Source organism: Cyrtonyx montezumae, unplaced genomic scaffold (genome assembly GCF_038088225.1).
Source record: "Cyrtonyx montezumae isolate F1298 unplaced genomic scaffold, pur_monq_1.0 scaffold_31, whole genome shotgun sequence".
NCBI lineage: Eukaryota > Metazoa > Chordata > Aves > Galliformes > Odontophoridae > Cyrtonyx > Cyrtonyx montezumae.
In genome coordinates this window covers 5,068,498-5,084,514 of record NW_027072036.1, presented here as the reverse complement: position 1 = coordinate 5,084,514, position 16,017 = coordinate 5,068,498, and the positions used below count along the sequence as shown (strand labels likewise).

General features: G+C 52.3%; 1 protein-coding gene across 1 annotated transcript in view; it reads right to left on the bottom strand.

The window, feature by feature from the left end:
* Positions 1-1,940: 1,940 nt before the first annotated feature.
* The window catches only part of CSMD2 (CUB and Sushi multiple domains 2), a 223,065-nt gene continuing 208,988 nt past the window's right edge, over positions 1,941-16,017 (bottom strand). Inside the window, exons 58-71 of the mRNA XM_065744632.1 lie at positions 15,658-15,834; positions 15,186-15,365; positions 13,564-13,737; positions 12,576-12,749; positions 10,973-11,046; positions 10,061-10,172; positions 8,314-8,493; positions 7,808-7,873; positions 7,126-7,287; positions 6,530-6,642; positions 5,835-5,922; positions 5,348-5,486; positions 4,621-4,797; positions 1,941-4,013 (exon numbers count right to left, since the gene is read on the bottom strand). Coding sequence (XP_065600704.1) covers positions 4,638-4,797; positions 5,348-5,486; positions 5,835-5,922; positions 6,530-6,642; positions 7,126-7,287; positions 7,808-7,873; positions 8,314-8,493; positions 10,061-10,172; positions 10,973-11,046; positions 12,576-12,749; positions 13,564-13,737; positions 15,186-15,365; positions 15,658-15,834 — 1,799 coding nt within the window. The 3' untranslated portion in view covers positions 1,941-4,013; positions 4,621-4,637. The remainder of the gene's footprint in view (positions 4,014-4,620; positions 4,798-5,347; positions 5,487-5,834; positions 5,923-6,529; positions 6,643-7,125; positions 7,288-7,807; positions 7,874-8,313; positions 8,494-10,060; positions 10,173-10,972; positions 11,047-12,575; positions 12,750-13,563; positions 13,738-15,185; positions 15,366-15,657; positions 15,835-16,017) is intronic.

Sequence of the window (16,017 nt, the reverse complement as noted above, 5' to 3'; positions counted from 1 at the left end):
AGGCTGCTGCTCCTAATTGGAGTAACGAGGGAGGTGTTTCCATCCCTGAGGGTGGAGCATGGGGTATCCCCCCCCCCCCACCTCAAGCTAATGGCTCATTTACAGACTGCTGATAGAAATTGCTGTTCATTAGCTAACGCTCGTTGTGCTGGCTAAATCAGATCCTGCTGGAAGGTTACAAGCCCCACAGGCCTCTCCTGCTGTGATGTGGGGTCTTCCCTCACCGGTGCCCTCCAAGTCCAACAGGAACGGCACTGCTGCCCCCATTAAAAACCACCTCCCTCTCCTCGTGCTGAGGCTGCCCACGGTTCCTGCCCATGGCACAGCGTGCTGCCTGCAGAAACCTCTGGGGCGTCCCAGTGCCGTCCTCATTCCAGGTACAGCAGCTGAGAAGGGAACGGAACGAGAAAGATGAAGCGCCTGACTTAGAGGAGACGAATAGAAAGCAGCATGAAAGCCACAGAGAGCATCCAACCTGCAGCTGCCGGCACGGCGTGGGCAGAGCAGCAGCAGCAGCAGGACATCAAAGAGCGCGCAACGCCTTGCTGTAAAACAAACTTCGTCAATCAGTGCCCAGACGTGAGCTAATTGCAGCCCAGTCACCAGCAAGGGGGAGAGAGGAGGCGTTCAGCAGAGAGCATGGCCTAATTAAAGCAAATTGGGGCGTGCTGGAGGAGAGACAGCAGAGCTGAAAGCAGCCTGCGTGGGGCAGAGCGGGAGCGTGGGGTCTGCAGTCCCCCTCCGTGCCGGGGGAAGGGGGGATGCAGCGGGAGCACAACGGGAACCACATCACAACCCAACAGAGCGGAGCAGGGAGAGGCGTGCTGGGAAAGGAGCAGGGTCTCAGCCCTGAGCGTGCAGGACAGCACCCGGAGGGTCCTGGAAGGGAAACTACGGCGGTCGGGGAAAAAGGCACCGGAAAATTAATTAATTAATTAATAAATAAAAAAAAAAACGTAAGAAAAGCAATGCAAAAATTTATATTTTATTTTAATTCAAAAATTTAAAATAGCTTTCAAATTCAGTAAAGTATGCCTGGACACAATGAAAAGCCTCATATACAGAGACAGATAAATTAAACTGTATATACTGCAGACAAGCCAAGTGTATGTATAGATTACATATGTACACGTTTATGTAAACCGGATTTATACACTTTATTCCATTTACAAAAGAAAGCTGATCTTCCACTACTGCTTACTACAATAATGAAAAAACATTTACATTGTGTTTTGTACTGTACAAACTTCTGCGTCATAAAAATATATCTCTGTACAAAAGAGGGATTTTTTTTCTTTTTTTTCTTTTTTAAATATTTTTCTTTTTTTCCTTTTTTTTTTTTTTAATTTTCCTTTTTTTTTTTTATTTTTTTCCTTTTTTTTTTTTTTTAGAGATAATGCAAGTCCTCTGGGCACAAGAATGGAGAATGTCACATACCACGTCCCAGCCAGCTTGCAAAAAAATGGGACAAGACCCCTTCCTCCACCTCTGCTGCTAGGGCAGCAGTGGGAACTGGTACATGATGGACTGAAAGCAGCATCTTGTCCAAGGGCAGCTGCTGCTCTCCCTGCCCTGTTTCAACATCTCAGCCTTGTTTTGCACACCTCAACACAAGCTTCTTGCTGTTACATTGACTGAATGGGACTGGGGAAGGTGTGAAAAGCCAACGTGGGACCTCTTGTTGAGTGTGTGTGTGTGTGTGCGTGGCTCCCTCCACCTGCAGCCCCTCCTGCCCACACTGTTTCAGCAGCCTGGTGCTGGTGGCGGCTGGGGGATGTTTTTCTTTAGCTCAGTGACAGCAGCTGGGACGGATTCAAGATCTGCTGCTGCTCCTGGGGATGCTGCAAGGTGTGAGAGGGGAGCCAGGATGCTGTAATCGTTGGCATGGGGGACGGCAAAAGGGCACTTTGAGATTTGCTGTGCAAGGGAAGCCGGTCTGCTCCCTGCATTATGGGGACTCGGCAAAGGCAAGGAGGAGTACGCTGTGAGGTTGGCTAAGGGCAGAAATGACAGAATTTAGGTTTGGGAGGGGCCTCTGAAGTCAAGTAAGAGCCAGAGAGCAAAGGTGAAGTCAGGAACCAGCTACATCTCTGCGTACGGGAGGACAGCCAGGGCAATGTCCTGAGCTCAGTTCCACCAGCGTGGGGGAGGGGCAGCCCCCAGCTCAAATAAGCAGAGGAATTGGAGGGAGCTGAGTCCTGCCCCCCCGCCAGACCACAGCCCGCTCACTCAGGGATCCCTTTTCTCATTTACCCTTCAACTCACCCTGGAGGCCACGTCCTGCAAGCTGGAGATGCTCGGGGAAGGACAGGAGCCCTGGCAGCCCCTCCTGGCTCCCCCGAGGAGCTCAGCCCTCCAAGCAACTGGCAGGATGCACCTTCCTCACCTGTCTGAGTACCTGGCATGAGCTGGGAGAGCAGCTCTCTGCAGGACTCGCTCTGCAGTGCTGCAGGACTGGCCCTGAGCTGCCTGTGCAGCCACTGCAGCGTGGGCTCTGCTCACACATGTGCTTCTCCCCAACTCTTGGAGCACCTGAGTGATGCTTTGAGGAGCAGAGGGCATTTTTTGGCAGGCTGGCTGTTCAGACTACAGGCTGCAGAACGCTGCTTATTCTAAGAGCACTGAATGAGAGACAGAAGTAAAAAACAAAAATAATAATATATATTTGTACATATACACACACGCACGCACACAGTAAAAGAATGAACAAAGCATAAAAAAATAACTACCCTGTGGTTTTCATCAGACAAAACCTCAGCTGACATCGGGGAGGGGAGAGCCAGTGCTCAAACGCAAGCAGAGATGCAAACACCACTCCGTTTGTTTTAATTATTTTCCCTTCAAGTTTTCTGTAAGAAAAAGCTGTTTCATTGACTTACTGCTCTAAGTCAACAGTGTTTCAGAGAGGTGCTCGACTTCCAGTTTGGTAAAATGGCACTGTTGCCTTCTTTGACTCCAGCACGGTTCAGGAAACGGTGACTCAAACCAAACAGACTCAAGCCCTAAATCAACAAGAGCAGCTCTCCTCTTTATTAGAGGAGGACATCACGAAGCATCGCTCTTTTATAAGGGAGGAAAAATGTCAAGTCCCCTTATCTGTTCTCATGAAAGCCAAGCCAACCTTTCCGCCCCTGGGAAATAAAGGGAAGAGCTTTGGATAGAAATTAAAACTCTTATTGCGTTGCCATTTGGAGGATCAATATGGAAAGGGCAAAGGCTTTTGAATGCAACTAGTCGGGGCGGGGGGATCGGTATTTGTTATTTTTAAAGAGGTTTTTGTCCCTTCATGTCTGTCAGTGGTTTTCTTACGAGGGTGTCTGGGCAGGGCTGACATGGGCAGCTGCCTGCATCAGCCCAGGGGTGGAGGGACATTCCCTCAGCAGCCCCAGGCTCAAAGAATGAATGGACGTGGGGGGCAGAAGAAACCCAAACCACAACAAAAACAGAGCAAGGAAAATTAAATACGAGGAAGGGGAGAAAGGCTTGGAAAGTTTCCCCATTGAAAAGGTCCCATCCGAAAACTTGTGTGAAAGCCCTGGCTTAAGACAAACCAACAGATAACCCACAAAACCCACACGCACTCATCTCGCCCCATAAGGGCGTTTTCCATTAACTCCAGCCAGCACCTTGTGCAGGGCAGCCCGGCTTCCTCCCTAGTTGTCCAAGATCCTCCAAAAGTGGAGGAGACCCCACGGCTCCCTCCGGCACACCGAGCCCATCACCTCGCTTCCCAGGCCCTGCCCAGGTCTTGCTACTGGGCTGGTGCCCACTGGGAGGTTGGGAGAGAGGAGCAGAGCAGAGCAGACGTTTGGTTGGCTTCGTGATCCATGGTAGGACGCAGAGGGTGGGCGAGGACGATGGAGCAGTCTCTCAGGAGTCAACACAAAGTCCAGCAAGGTGTAGCAGCTTCTCCGCAGCCTCAACAAGGTTGGAAGGAGGGAGATGGGGAGGGAATGGACGGAGACTAGTGAGGTGAAACACAATCATTTGCTAGACAGCGACCCTGGAGGAATCTGGGGCAGCAGGAAGGGTGAGAGAGAAAGGAACAGCATGTTAACGCACACAGAAATGTTGAGAAAACCCACGATAGCTTTGTTAGCTCCAAGTAAGAACTTGCCAGTCTGGAAGTGCTCCTGGGGGTTGCCTGGGGCTCCTGTCTACAAGATACTTAGTCCTCTGTGGCCCATGTGGTAGAACTTCCAATCCCCTTGGTTCACCCCGCTCTGTACCTTTCGTACCCCTGAACAAAACGTCTGTGACCACACAGTGCACGATCTCCCTTACAGACTTGTTTTTGCCTTCCCTTCCTGGGGGTTGCTCTCATCACAGGGACATTTGGCATTCGGTTTGACACTGGTCCCCAAGAGGCCGTGTCCCAGCTGAGCACTGGACCCCAAAGATGGCAATTCTGGTTTGGGTCCTGCCCAGGGCAGAGATCTCCTGGGCAATCCGAACTCTCTGAACCACACTGATCCAGCTTAGGACTGACAGCACCAAGTGGGAACCACCCAGCAGAAAAGCAGTATTTTATCCACGACCAGTTTAGCCAGGCTGAGCTAGGGGTGGGACTGGAGCACCGTGGCACCGTCCCACTCCCACGTCCCCTTTGTGCCCACTCACCACGCAGGGGATGAGTGCTATACAGCTGTGCACACAGTGCTGACTGTGAACTCTGTCTCGTTGGCCATGATGTCCGTGGGCTGCAGGTTTCGGTCGTACATGGGGTTTTCAAATGTTGCTCTGACGTTGGTGTTTTCATGGCCTGCGTAGCCATTGAATGGGACTTTGGGTCTTCTCCTGCAGGGTTCCAGAGAGAAAAACCCAGAGAGGTCATGGCTGCTCCTGCTGCAGCCCTGACAGCACTGACAAAGTTCAGTGGGGATGAAAAAAGCTGCTTTTGAAGAAGGTAAACACCTGCGGGGAAGGCAGGAGGGATCTATAGCAAATCTCATTACAGATCTGTGGTGCAGGAAGCTCTCTGGGCTTCACCATAGTCCTAAGCATGTTCCCTGTGCACAGCATCCAGTCCACACAATGCTTTGAAGTGCAGTAACACTTGCACAGCAATGCACTGATCAGGAGGAAGAATTCATTTACAACATTCGCAAAGCCCAAGTATGAAATTTACTTTGCCTCATCCTCCTTAACGCTGCCACAAATCTCACTGATCACCATAAAAGCCCTCAGCACTCCCCTCTCCCAACACCCCTGCATCTTCGTGCACTTCTGCTCCTTCTGAACTACATGAGAAACGAGGTCTGGAGGGAGTGCTTTTAAGATGAGCTCACAAATTCTTCTGTCAGCCCTCTTATTTTGTTTCACTCGTGGAGTAATTCCTGAAACCCACCTGTGTTTGTAGAGATAAAGCACAAACCCTGCAATAATCAGGGCTATGAAAGGCACAAGAATGGCAGCTGCCACGGAACTGCTGTTGGATGCAAAATGGTGTCCTATCGATTCCGGATCATTTTCCATCATGCTGACGTCTGAAACACAGCAAAAGTAACAGCATTTCAAAACAGCTCTGCTCGAGTTGCAGGATCCATCTTCAACAGCAGCACAACGGGGTCAACAGTGCTGCTGTAAAAGGTAATGAACGGCTCCTGACACGCAGGAAGAACGGGCTGGAGATCTAGCCCAGCTTAATCATCATCATTTATTTAGAAGCGTGATTAAAAACAGATGTAAACAGATTAACCTTACTGATTTGGCCCAGCAGGGGTGAAAATTAATGCCAGGGACAGTAGAAACGTTTCCTGCTCGATAACCCCCACTGCCACCAAAACGAAGCTGTCAGCAATTAAGGGAAGAACTAGTAGTCAGAGGAAGGTTACCCAGTCTCTGGAGACCAAACTGCCCGAACCCTTTGCCACGCACAAAGCCCTGGTACACAAATGTGCCACTGGATGACTCCGATGAGACCTGGAACGATACAAGAGCAGGGTCAACAGATTTGCTCAACACTTCCCTGGGTTTTTAGCACCCGTCTTGTCACTGTCTCTTTCAACTTCACGCACAGCACTAATTTAGTTCCACTCCCCGGAAAAACTCGACGTCTTTTAAGAAGTCTGACTGCCCAGCAACTCTCACATCTCAAGGGGGGAAAACATCTTGTTTGTGATGAAGTACAGAACGTGCTGCTGATTCGACAGGGATAGTGATGGCCCTCAGCTACAGCTGGCCACGGGTCAATGAGATGCACGCTGCCTCTGAGCTCCAGTGGGTCCCTTAGGGGCACAGGGAGCTACCAGGCATAGAAATCGAGGTGCGAGGTTGACCCCGTAAGGGAAGATTAGCTCTTCTAACTGCATGCTTAGCAGCTACAACATGTCAAAATGGAATGAGCTGTGTTGGTTTCTCCTCTGCTGTTATCCGCAGGACTTGCAGATAACCACACAGCTCACGGACTGGAAGAGGGCCCTGCATGCAGGCAGATCACTGGAGGGCAACTGCCTCAGTTCTGGGAGTTATGGCCCCAGCTGCAGCACGAGTGGTGTGCAGTTTGTGTATGTGGCATCCACGTACTTACATGTCCATCTAGAGCCCATTTATCGTTTTTGAACTTGTTTACAAAGATCTCCACCGGCCCCATAATCTGATAAACCTGGAGAAGCAAATGCACGTCTTCTTTCTTGTAAATGCCTGGAAAAAGAAGTGACTTTTCATCACTGGACTGCAAGAGCTCAATTCAAATCTGAAGTAATTCCCTTTCTTGGAGTGGGCAGCAACTCTTCCTATACACTTACCAGTGGGATGCCCCTGGAGCCACACCACAGATTCTGAACCTCACAACTGCCCCCCCAGGATATCGAAGACGTTTTGCACGTGGGAAACAGTTCAGCTGTAAATATTTCCTATGTGACACCAGATCAGTAACACAGTGCTCCCCGGGGGCAGGGACAAGGGGTATTTACACCATTTCATTGCTTGTACTCCATTACAAGTCAATGAGCCGGGTTGTGCTGCCTTCCACGATGAGCCAAAGCAAACTCAGGCACAGGATTTGCTCATCTTGGTCCAGTCGAAGACTGGAGACTTTCAGCTTCCACAGTGCCTCTGTAGGGCTCGATCAGAAAGCTCACACTGCTCAGCCATCCCCACGAACAGCCACGTCAGCTCCCTCACCAGAAACCTGGAGCTCCACGCCGCTGTGGTCTATCAAAGTGGCATTGACTTTACTGGTGATGGGGTCGAAGCTGGTGACAGACAGCATTGCAGGCTGCTTTTTCCCCATGTATTCGTAGGAGCCTTTCCAAAGGGAATTCCTGGCAAACACATCCGCGGGCACTACAAAGCCATTGGGGACAGAGGAACACAACATCACTGCCATTCGTTTCCATTTCTCAGAAATCAGAAGAGAGTGTCTTTCTTTCTTTCCCTGAATTCAAAAATACGTGTTTGAATACCTCAAATCCCACCCAATCACTGAGCACAAAACCAAAGAGAGGAGGAGGAACGTGCTGATGGTTTTAGCTTCGTTGTTTTGACCAAAAAAAACCCCAACCGATCGACCCCTGGAACTTTTAAAAACAAGCAAAACCCAAAAAGGGGCTCCTAGGGAAAGCCAGCACAGACCAACAGCAAACCCGAACCAAACACGAAACCCAAACCAAAGTTTGGAGTGCCTGGGGAGAGCAGTGGGTGCTGCTGCTTCACTCCCTGCCCACTCTCCAGCAAAGCATGAAGGAGTGGGATGGGCCACGCGGGCTGCTCCCACCAGCCTGGCACTGTCAGAAGTGCAGGAGCAGCTGGTTTTGGGGCTGCTCTGGGGTCTGCTCCTTGGCCATAGAGCCAGCCCCACACGTACCTGACAGCTTGGAGAGCGGCGGGTCCCGTGCAGTGCCCACTGGGCGGCCGCTGGGGCAGATGTCAGCTGGAGGAGAGGAACAAACCCATGGCCAAATGAATATGACTGACCCTGCTGAGACATTCCCGTTGTGGTGGTGCTCATAAAGGCATGACTTGAGCACGTAACAGGACTAACCACCACACAAAGGCTTTGGGTGGGTTCAAGGCTGTGTCGTCCTGAACCAAGAGTTGAGCTCCTCGGCACATAACACACAGGGAAGGTACAGACCAAGGTTCCCCCCATGCAGACGTTTCCAAGACCGAAACATCAAGCAGAAAATCTCTTTCCGCTGTTTTCTGTGACCCGTGCTGTGGCTGCTGCAGCCAGCTCAGCCATGCAAACCCACGACTTCTCTAAAGTACCCACGCTGCTCTAAGAGAATTGCTCCTTTCCCTTGGGCTGCAAATCCCCCCCCCTGCAGAGATGGAGGCCAAAGCCAAGGTCGTGCTGCTCACAGCTCTTACCGAGGCAGATGGGAGGCTTCCCTGTCCAGCTGCCATCGGCTTTGCAGGTGCGATGCTCAGATCCTCCGGTCAGGTAGTACCCACTCTGGCAGGAATAGATCAACGTGTAGCCCAGAGATGGCAAATCCAGAGCCCCCACGTTGGCGTGGGAGGGGGTCTCAGGCTGCTTACAGTGGTGAGCTGAAAAGCAAACACCAGAGACGAGACACAGCAGTCACACTCAGAAAGGCAGAAGAGCATCACCAGTGATGTCAGCAGGGAGACAGAGCTCTCGGAAGAGTGTTTTTCAGCAAAAGCTTTCTGTGATCACTGAGGGACACAGTGCCATGCCTGGATTTTTACCAACCAGAGGAATTAATGAGACCACTTCCCATGCTTCGCTGGCCAGATTGCTTCTCCTGGCTGAAGCTCTCAGGGGATCCTTCCCTCTGTTCCAGCCCCCATGAACTGAACGTCAGGCTCCGTTATCCCTCCCCTTTTCAGGAACAGGAACCAAAATCAAACGATGCTGAGGACCTCGTGCCTGACACAGGGAGGAGGAGAAAGCTCTGTTCACCCTCCCAGGGCTGAGCAGGAGTTTGAGCCTGCGATCAAACAACCACTGCTGCATCCCAGCAGGGACAGGAGCACTGTCCCACTGACCACCTGCACCTATGTACCCCACATCCCACAGGAGCGTGCAATAACCACATACTCCTGTCACTGCTCAATTACATCCAGGATTTTTGGCCACAGGGATCCGGGCTGAGCTCGTCCAGCTGCTGCCACCAGAGAGCGCCTGGCTGTGCTGCTGGGAACTGCTTCCCTGAGAAGTTATGGCCCAGAGCTCATCCATCAGGGGCCGGGGAGCTCGCTGGCACCTACACTGTAAATTTCCCCTTTCTGTAGCACTCAAACTGCTCATGAATGAAAACAAATCCTCGGCTGCCTTCATGGGGTATTATCTTCATCCTCGTTTAACAGAAGGTGAAAAAGAAAACCCAGAAAGGCTACTAAAACCAGAAACCCTGCTATCTTCAATCCGGCAAAGAGGAGCTGCTGACCCTGGGGTGATGCTCCCTTCTGAGTGGTGGGGAAGGGCAGCTGCCTCCCAGCACCACGGCCCCTCTCCCCAGTACCACTGCTCAGAGGTTTTAAAGCCTGCCCAGCTGCTCTTGTGTGCACCCCTGGGGTTTGTTCACTGCACACTATCTCACCACTACCCCACCTCACCAGGGAGAGGGAGAAGCTTTGTAATGCTTATGATACAGAGGCCACTGTGGATATTACAGCTTAAGTACATTAGCTCAAATTCCTTCTGGTACAGCGGGGAAGAGATGATGGACAGCTTAAGAGGAAGAGCAACACGTTATTAAAGGCAAGGAGAACATGGCTGTGCCAGAGAGCTCTTCTGGCTCAGTGTCAACTGCAGCGCCCGGAGCATCAGCTCACATCTCGGCCATCAGATGTGGTTTCAGAAGCACAAAGCAAAGCCTCACCTCAATCCACACCTCTGAGGAAGGGACAAGCTACAAAAAAAATCTCCCCTGAAAGCACAAGTGGCTGCTGGCATAATGTCAGCAGAGAAACGACAGCGCCGTCTCCCTTCTTCTTCAAGACTGTGGTTTTTTAAGGGCTCTCCCAAAAAACGACCAGCTCTTCAGAGCCAGCAGTTCTCACAGACATCCACAGCAACGACAGAGGACACCCAAAGTGCATCCAGTGAGCCCAAAGCACTGCTCCCCCTGCCCCAGCTCCCAGCACTTACGGACGCAGTCGGGCTGCACGCCGCTCCACGTCAGGTTGGGGAGGCAGGTCCTGGTGGTGGAGCCCTGCAGCAGGTAGCCCTTCTGGCACTTGAAGAAAATCATGCTTCCCACCTGTTTCCATAGGAGACAAAACACAGAGCTTGCCGGGGCAATGCAGCTCGGCCGTGCACTTCCATCATGTCCCATCACATGCAGCAAAAAGGAGAGCTGCCTTCTTCCTGCGCTCACCGCCCTGCCAGGACCTGGTGCCACTCTGCCCCAGAGCTGCTGTGCAGTGGGCAGAGGGCTCCTCCATTCTGAGATCAGCAATGCTTCGTCCTCAAAGCTAGCATCAGATTTAGCAACGCCCAAAGCTTTCACCATAAGGGACATTGGAAGTAATGACTCTCAACAAATGGCCATAACATGGACACCAGCTTGGACTGCCAGCAGCAAAAAGGATCACAGGAGCTGGGAGGTGACTACTCACATTCTGCAGGCTGCTCTCTCCTTTGTTTTTGGATTCAGCAAGGCAGCAGGGCTCACCCCCTGCTCCAGACACACTGCCATGTGTGGCTGCAGCTCTGCTACTGCAACTGGATTTGCTGCTAAACCCGAACACGCTGGGACACAACTGGCAGGGAGGGCTTTGAGCATCCTCCCTTTCTCCCTGCCCCTTCCCCAGGGCACCGCACTGAGGGCACAACTGCTCCCTGCAGCCACCACTGATGTGCAGCTCCCTTACACAAGCCAGGCTTGGGCTGTGTCTGGATTAATTAAAAACGAGGAATAATACATTAGGATTTAGTCCGACAGCGAATGGAAACCGTGCCTCCGACGTGAATGCTGATTTCACTGATAACTATTCATTAGCATTGTAATTAATATCATAAATAATGCATTCTTAGCCAACTCCCCAGCCCCAGCAGTACCTGGTAGCCCTGCGAGTTGTTCTGCATCCCGAAGAGCGGCACGCCGGGGTCTGCACACATCGTCAGGCTGGGGTCTGGGGGGAGCAGGGGCAGTGTGTTAGGGGAGCCCGTGCCAGGAGCATCCCTGCACACAGCTCTGCCCCACGGCCCCCACACCTCGGAGCCTTGCTGCTCCCCTGACAGGGGCTGGGAGTTTTAATGCATCTCAGATGCGTAATCTCTCTTGATGCCTTGTTTGGTCCCTACCAGAAGGTGAACACACACACAATTCGCTGGCAATACTTGCTGCTACTCTTCTAGCATCTCTCTCGGTGTGTTGCTTTTTTTCCCCCCAGCACGCCAACGGAATCAAGGCAGAGATGCATTCCATTATTATCTGCATCTCAAACTGAGCAAAGGAACTGAAGCCTCGGTGTGAAAGGCAATTCAGCAGCAGCAGCAGGATCCCTGCTCCTCGGGATCACAGCACGGATCCCCAGTGCCCCCAGGGGATGCTCTGGAAGGCAGCGAGGGGACAGCACTCCTGGCAGCACCAGGAGCAGTGCAGTCATGTGCTAATGAGATTCCAGCCTGCATCCCAGGCACACCCATCCCGCGTACCTCACCAATGGGTGAGATCCCACCGAGCAGATTTTAAGCTACCTCGGCTGGGAGGTGATGCCCCAGGGCACGGCTCTGTAGGCATACACCCTTCCCTTCCCGTGGTTTGGATTGAGGGAAATATTTCCCCAGCACAGCAACAGGAATTGCTGCTGGATGTGCTGCACCACTGCAGTGTCATGCATGGGTCTGCATGCCATGTGTGGAGGGCAGGATCCTGGGTAAGGGTTTGCAAAAAAAAAACCAAGGAGGCATTAGAGAGAAATCTGGCACTGACGTTTAAAGCCAAACCTGACAGCAGGAGGTGGTGCTCCCAGCTGCTTGTATGTGAGAAGACCACGGGGACAACACATAGAAGCACATTCAGGACACGAGGATTTTACATTAGCAGACCAGGGACACATTTAAGATGCAGCTAACGAGCTGGAATGACTGAGGGCAGCGTGCACCCCAGCTGAGGGCAGGCAACACAGCGGTGCTGGTGGCAAACAGTGAAGGAAAGCAGCACAGAGCCTGAGCACTATGTCACCGCAGAGCCCAGGAGTCCAACACTGCAGCCAGAGCTTTAAACTGGCACAAAAGACTGCCACTAATGATCATTAAAGACCTCTCCGAAGTTTCAAAGGGTTCTGGAAGCCCCAGGAAACAGCCACACGGAGCACATCTGGAGATCTCAAGCTGAATCCCGGCATGCAGCTAGGCAAAGCCATTTGTGGGACTCTGTGCATCACCCTCTTGAACGAGGAGCTGCAGCTCTGCCATTCTGGACAGAATTTAAACGCACACAGGAGCTCTCACTCGGGCAGAACTGCTTTTTGCAGCAGCTCCCATCAACAGATCTTCTCCACCACAACCCGTGCCCGCTCTCTGCAGTCCACCTGCATTCCCAGTCCCAGACATGGGGCTTAAAACACAGAAACGAAAAACCAAACCGAACCAAGAAACCCACTTTCCTGCGAAGGAAAATGCAAAACGGCAGTGCTCTCAGAGGAGGTGCCCTTACCGATGCAGCTGGGCTGGGTCCCGCTCCATGTGCCGTCGGATTGGCAGAACCGGCGTGCTGAGCCCACCAGCACCAGCGGGGCCAGGCAGGAGAAGGACACAGAGGAGCGGTACGTGAAGCCCCGGTCCTCCCGCCGGCCCTGGGCAGGGATCCCTGGATCTCCACAGAACACGGCTGCAACAGCAGAGAGCAGGGGATGGCGATAATGTCCTCAAGAGCAAGCAATGCTAACACGCTAGGAATGGCTCTGTTAATGGGCCAAAGCTTGCTGCTCACCACCACGGAGCTCTGATGGACCAGGGGATGACTGGTGGCAGCAGGCACTGCTGGCGACTTTCCTTCTCATTCTCTTTTTGCCAATTGCTGTTAATTAACTTCCACTTCTCCCCATCTTTTTCCCTTCTTTTTTTTCTTTCCCCTAGCAGCATGCTTAGCTTTAAAACGTGTCCCTAATTGCATGATGTCAGGTTGCTCTACGGCTCCATGTCACACAGAAAGCCTGCTAATTAGACAAGATCCAGGGAAGGGTGCAAGGAACACAGCGAGGGCTTTGTGTGACTTAATGCGAAAATGGCTATGGTGCAGCTGCCAGCCATTCAGCCAAGAAAAGAAACTCCAATCTGCCTTTATCATCGGGAGATGTTTCACTCATTTTTTGCATTAGCCATTTCATTGAGTCCACGCGTTTCCAAGAGCCAAAGCTCTGTCATCACAAAACGTTCCCAACTTCTGCTGCGACTCCACGGTGCCCTTTGCCAAAGGGCTTTTCTCATCACCTCTGCCACCCTCAGGAGCCCTGATTTCAGAACTCAAAGGGGCACACGGACACATACCCACGAGTTTTAAGGATGTCCCACAGACACAAGCACACGAGGAGCTCACGCCCGTCCCAAACCTGACCTCACACCTTCGTACAAAGAGATGGAGCCAGGTGCTTCAGCCCCGTCCCACTCCCAACCCCCATGTGGACGTGCAGAGGATCACTCACGGAAGCACTGGGGGATCTCCCCGCTCCAGGTCCCGTTCCCCTCGCAGGTGAGCACGGCGGGCAGGGAGAGCTGGTACCCCTCCAGGCAGGCGTAGCTGATGCTGGAGCCCCAGCTGAAATCCGAGCCCACCACTTTGCCATTGGGGATGGCTTGTGGGGATTTACAGACGATAGCTGAGTGAAAAAACAAAGGCGATGCTCAGTTCCGTGGGCTTCTCAGCAGAGTTATTCCCATTAATGAGCAAACTCTTGTAGGATCAAAGTTATGTGCTGCTCTCAAAGATCACCCCCTGGGACGGCCCGGCATGGGGCTCTGCAAACTTCTCCAGCTGTGCATGCAGTCGTGAGCCCTCGGATTTCCCTTTGAAGTCTGGAATTCACGGAATCCCAGATCTCCAAGTCCGATTTCTGAGACTGTGTTCACTTCCAAGTGAAGGGAGAATCCAGCCTGACTCAGTGCGAAAACTCATCCAAGGCGCCCTGAAAGATTCATGCAATTTGGACAACCTGGCTGAGTTTCAGATGAGCAGCTGAATCAATAACCAGTCTGTATTTCATTCACTCCAGGGTGTTTTCATGTGACATTTTTGCAGTGCTCTGCTTTTCAGCTCAGGGGAGCACTGGGAAAGATGCTAAGCTCATGTAAATCAACCTGGCCTCCAAATGAGACTGTGGCCACATTCTGTATTACTCCTGCAACATTAGCTCAGTGGTGGCAATGAAAGAGGAGAGTGAGAATTGCTCTTTACAGCCTCTGAAGGAACTGGAGTATATTTGGAAGTTTCTACATGGTCTGCATTTACATCAGAATCACAACAAGTGGATTTTCCAGATTGCAAAAGAAGAACACAGATGCTGCTACACGTCTTATCTGCACGTGGTGAGGGAGTGAAACACTGGCAGAAGAGATCCAGCACGTCCTGCAACTGCTCTATTGCTTCCCTTCCCCGTCTCTGAATTACAGAGGCAGTCTCAGGATGGAGAAACAACGAAAGGAGTTTGAAGAAACGCTTTTCAGACTTCCAGGTGATGCTCAAGAAGAGTGTGCCCCACTCATGCATGAGCCGAGCTCTTGTGGAGGGTCCCTTAGCTCCCTACAATTCACTCTTCCTTTTCTACCATAGGGATAACAGCAATTCCCCCCCTCCCAGGCACACTGTGAGGAGCGATGGACCTAAAGCTAGCGCGGTCCTCGTGCTCTGCTGACAAATTGGGGTAAGTGGTGTAAAGATGGGAGAAAGACTGAACTACAGGACCGAAAATCCCCCAGGTGGGCTCAGTCACTAGCTCATAGGACCACAGAATCATCAGGGATTGAAAAGACCTCCAGGCCCACCCAGGCCAACCCCAACCCATCCCACCGTGCCCACTGACCGCGTCCCTCAGTGCCACATCTCCACGGTTCTCCAACACCTCCAGAGATGGTGACTCCACCAACTCCTGGGCAGCATGTGCCAACGCCTGACTGCTCTTTCCGAGAATATTTCCTAATATCCAACCAAACATCCTAATGTTCCTCCTGATACCCAACCCAGCTACAGCCTAACGCCTTGCCACAAGCATCAGAACCTTGGTGGTCTGTACAGCGTACTCCCCCCCCCATTTGCACCGACCAGCCTTACCCTTGCAGGCAGGTTTGGTGCCATTCCACGTTCGGTCTTTTGTGCACATCAGAGAGGATGCTCTGTCTGACTCCATCATGTACCCGGGCGTGCACTGGAACACCACTGTTTTGTTGTAGGTAAAATCAGTGCCCAATCTAATGCCATTGGCGGGCACACCTGGGTCACCACAGTTGATCACTGCCAAAAGAAGAGAAAGAAGCATTCCTGGCTTCACCATCCCTCACCTCTCGGTCCCAAGCACTTTTCAGAGAAGGATCTGATTCCCAATTGCACAACTGGGCTGCAGCAAGCAGAGAAAACTGGGAGAGAGCTCCCTTCATCCAGCTGGAATATACAGACCCAGAGCAAGAGGACCAGGCAGTCAGGGGGGCTGCAGGCGGAGGCACAGCTGGCACCACGCAGCTCAGCTGAGCTTCTGTGAGCACCCAGCACCCAGCTTGGCACCCAAGGGAGCCGTCCCAGTGCTCACCTGTGCACTCTGGGCTGGTGCCAGTCCACGTCCCGTTCACTGTGCAGTGCCTGCTCAGCACACCCGTGGAGTAATAGCCCTCCCGGCACTGGTAGATGATGGAGCTGGAGAAAACCAAGCCGTCGTTAAACAGAACCCTCGCGTTGCTGGGGGTGCCTGGGTTCCCACAGGAGATAACTGGAAAGCAAAGCAGCACAGTTACTACATGAACCAACGAATCGAGAACCAAACCGACGTGCTTCCGTCCTGCCATTAACTGTTTGCCATAGAAGTGAGATCAGCTGCAAAGCCACAGCACCAGACCACGCGGAGCTGACTCCATCCACAGCTCTGCAGCACAGCCTGGGGGGGTTGGGGGGG